At 40.2% G+C, this 4,171-nt stretch overlaps 1 protein-coding gene across 1 annotated transcript; it reads left to right on the top strand.

The window, feature by feature from the left end:
* The first annotated feature begins 2,363 nt into the window (after positions 1-2,363).
* LOC119855278 (ubiquitin-like protein FUBI) lies at positions 2,364-2,751 on the top strand. The gene is given in 2 exon segments (XM_038401028.1): positions 2,364-2,638; positions 2,640-2,751. Coding segments are annotated over 2 exon segments (387 nt in total).
* Positions 2,752-4,171: the final 1,420 nt, after the last annotated feature.

The following is a 4,171-nucleotide window of genomic DNA, read 5'->3' as shown; positions in this document are numbered from 1 at the left end:
GTGAGCAATAGCAGAGGCATAACTGCATGGAGGACTGCCTGCTGAGCCCAGCCAGGCTGAAGGATTTGTATACTCCCCCCCCCCGCCCCCTTTGGTCGACTTTGAAAAAGGACTCTGTGACCCTGGAAAGGGCTGGACTCTGTAAAAGGGTCTGGCTGGAAGGCCAGGTCATTCTTATGGTCAGAGTAGGCCAAAGGACAGTCTGTGCGTTTGTGCAGGGGAACTAAGGCACCACTGCATCAATGCCACTTCTAGCCACAATGGGGCGGGGGGGGTGAGTTGGTGTGGCAAGTTTCCTGCACCCCCCAAAACAGACTGAAGATGTTCCATAGGGATCCAAAGATCATTTAGCCCCAAGACACCAGTAAAGTCATCCACTTATGGAGCTATCTGTTAGTAGCCACACTCCTCCTCAGCAGAACAGAAGAGTCCTCTTGGCTCCAGATGTTCCTGAAAACTAAAGGATCCCAAAGATGGGACCAGGATAGAGAATCACACCCAGCCCATGGAACTCTGGGAGCAAGATTTTTTTTTAAAATCGGGTCTTTTACCCCCAAGCTAATACAAGACACTCTGCTGAGAATTCTCTCTCCTCTTTGGGCTTGCAGTGTGGGCCACCCATTCCCTGCATGCTTCATGTTGGCACAACACACACCCATCAAATGCAGCACTCTGATCCAGCATGACCCAGAATGCCAGAGGTCATTTCAGATGGCTAGATCCCATTTTGCATTTTGTATTAAGATTCTTAGTTTAGTTTCTTCAAAGCTACTAAAGCTGTTAAGAAAAATAAACTTCCCCTTTCCTTTAAAAGGAACTAATCTTTTAGAGCACAACCACTACTTTGTTTCAGACGATCAACAGTTAAAGGAAGATTGCTGTGGCCTCTATTCTCAGAGCATTATGTATTCCTTTTGAGACCATGGTGCATTCACTCAGCCCTACTGTTTTTCCAGTTATTGTTTACCTTGCTGCAGCAAACTGTGGAAGCTTTTTTTCCACACAGTACTATGTTCTGGCTGCATTATGACATGAAGCATAAAACTGCAGCTGTATATGTCAAGGCATTTTGCCACAACACCACTTCTAGGCTCTCTACAGTGTATCACCACTATTCATTTAGGCTACTGAAACTAACTAGCAGTAACATTTTCTCCAATACAGGATGTATATGTATGCATGAGCTATGATAAAGACAGCAGAACAGCCAGCACTCTAATTTAAGGCAAAAAAGTAAAGATGCATAATGATCCATCTGTTGGAATTTCTGAGAGAGAACATTGTTCACCTTTGCATATTTTCCTGCTTCAGTGTGTAGATTTACTTTAAAAAATAAATACATACATACATACATACCTCTAGCATTACTGTTTTGTAGAGAATCCCAATTTTTAATTTATCTCAGGTTTCAGAGTAGCAGCCGTGTTAGTCTGTATTCGCAAAAAGAAAAGGAGTACTTGTGGCACCTTAGCGACTAACAAATTTATTAGAGCATAAGCTTTCGTGAGCTACAGCTCACTTCATTGGATGCATTTGGTTTTTTCCAGCTTATGCTCTAATAAATTTGTTAGTCTCTAAGGTGCCACAAGTACTCCTTTTCTTTTTAATTTATCTGTATCTCTTTGCCTTATAGTTTACTTGATCCCTTTAGAACACAGGAAATAAATACAAAGAATACTTGGACATTTCTAAAATGTCTCACATGTAAATTTTCAAATATTAATGAAAATTCATAAATCCAGCTACAACCCTCAAGCAGTTACTTGGAGTTTTTCCTATTTGGTTAAATTGCTAGACTTCGTTTTCCAACGATGGTCTACTCCACTCATTTCCTGAGTGGAGATTTTCCCCTTTTCTGGCCTTATTCATCATTATGCTAATTCCTAGATTGATTTATCTGAATTTTGATTAAGGCAGGTTTATTTCATTTCTCTCTGGATCAGACTATGAATCCCTCACTCATCTTGGAGTAGTACCTGTTTACACAAGTACTGGTTTGAATGGGTCTGTTTGCACAGTGAAGTATGACTCCTGGTGAGTAGTCTTTCACAATCTAGCAGGCTAAAAATATGACCTTTAGTGACTTTAGTGGTGACTATTCTGTTTTGTGCATTAGTTTGGACTTTCATGCTTTTCTTTTCTTTCTTCCAGTCTATTTCAGTCCTTTAATCAATCAGTCTTAAGTTGCGGAACTTCAACATTTCTTCTTCCAAAGCTTCTCTATCTAGAAAATCTTTAGTGATTCACAGCTATTTTGTTTTGTCTTTATGGGTCAATATTAGTCTTGGGTAAAGACACTGTAGTTCCACAGAGGATTTGGACATGCCTAACATGGTGGTGGCTTCTTATGCATAGCTAGAACCATGCAGCTGTTCATCCATGCTCAGAACCTGTACACCCTTGAGGTTTCCGGACAGGAAACAGTCACTCACATTGAGTCCGTGGAGGGCATCGCACCCAAGGATCAGATGGTTCTCTTGGGTGGAACTCCTTTGGAGGATGGATCTCTTATTGGGCAATGTGGCATCAACGAGTTTACCATCCTGGAGGTGGCTGCTCGCACACTGGGTGGTAAGGTCCATGGCTCCCTGGCTTGTGCTGGGAAGGCGAGAGGCCAGACTCCCAAGGTTGCCAAGGAAGAAGAAGTTGTCGACAACTGGCTGTGCGAAGAGATGCATGCAGTACAACCGGCGCTTTGTCAACATCATGCCAGGGTTTGGCAAGAAGAAGGGCCCCAGTGCTAACTCCTAAATGGCACACCTCCTCACCCAATAAAGCAGATGTCACCCAAAAAAAACCAAACCAAACACTAATAGCTCAAACCAGCTCAGTCCTTTTTCCTTGTGTCCTCTTTCAAAATTAGAACACAAGTTCTTTCAGTGTGGAGTACATGTCTGAGTGTTTGTACAGTACCCAACACAATGGGGCCCCAGTCCTGACTGGGGCCTATGAGTGCCATCACAATAAGTTCGGAAAGGCATTCTTCACATCTAATAAGATTCTTGCACTGCATTTCAGCCAGTTCTAGTTGTGTAACCAGTTACTTTTCAAGTGGACCCCATTTTGCTATTCTTTGATAGTGCTTCCTGCCCTTCTGCAACAAACTGTTTAGCATAAAGATTTTTACATGCAATTATTATGGCAGCAAAAATATATTCTCCATATTTTCATTTTAAACTTAGCATAAGCAGCTTCCAAGATGGCTTCTGAATCAGTCAATTAACTGAAGTAGTTAATAGTGAATACTAGTACTAGGTGCAGACTCTTCTGTCTTCATTGGGATTCTTTTAGTTGTCAAGGAAAAGACTGTTGGTTGTAATTCAGCCTAAAAACCCTAGAAAATGTGTTGGTTTCTTCCACTTTAGTTGATATACAAAAAGAGGAGTTAAATCCTCTGCAAACAAAAATTGATCCTTGTTTTTCTTTTTGAACCCTGATGATTTCTTGTGAAGGTTCCACTCAAACATATTATAGATTTTCTTGTTTCTTCCCTTTGAGTCTATTTTCCATAAGAGGAATGTGGCTACATCTTATAGCAATTGTCTTCTTCCTGTTAACTTTTTGCATGTGAGTCTCTCTTGATAGCTATATCTATACACTCACGCACACAAACCATCTCAAAATGTATTAACCATTTCCTACCTAATCTTACCTATACTTGAAACATTTGATTTATAATATGGTTTAAAATATACAGCAATTATTTGTATTAAAGTTTAAAAACAAACTAGTTTTAAATCTTATTCTGTCTTATGTACAGATGAAATGGGGAGGGAGGGAAGGATTATTCAAAAAAATAAAGAACAGAAGCAAGCTTCATGAGGGGATAAGGAGAAAGGGAAGGGCAGAGAAGGAAGTGGGGCAGAGAAAAAGTGGGAGGTGAGCGTGGGGCAAGTGCATTTAATAGTATCATTTAGATACTTTTAGATGGAAATTATCCATCATACCTTTGAGAATTGAGTATATTTCTGTTACAGTAGAATTCTTTCCATTGTGGCCAAGCTTACATTGTCTGTGCTCCAGTATTCAATTGTTGGATGTTTTTTGGAATTTCCATTTTTGTAGCACTAGTCTTTTAACAATTATTAGTGCTCTGCTGAGCCAAAGTTTTTCATATTTATTCAGCTTCCAATTAATGTTCATTAGGTTTAAAATTTCATGTTTAGCTTAT

The sequence above is a fragment of the Dermochelys coriacea genome, chromosome 4 (assembly GCF_009764565.3).
Source record: "Dermochelys coriacea isolate rDerCor1 chromosome 4, rDerCor1.pri.v4, whole genome shotgun sequence".
In the NCBI taxonomy this organism is placed as follows: Eukaryota; Metazoa; Chordata; order Testudines; family Dermochelyidae; genus Dermochelys; species Dermochelys coriacea.
Note: the sequence above shows the minus strand (reverse complement) of the source record. Positions and strands in the feature narration are given on the sequence as shown.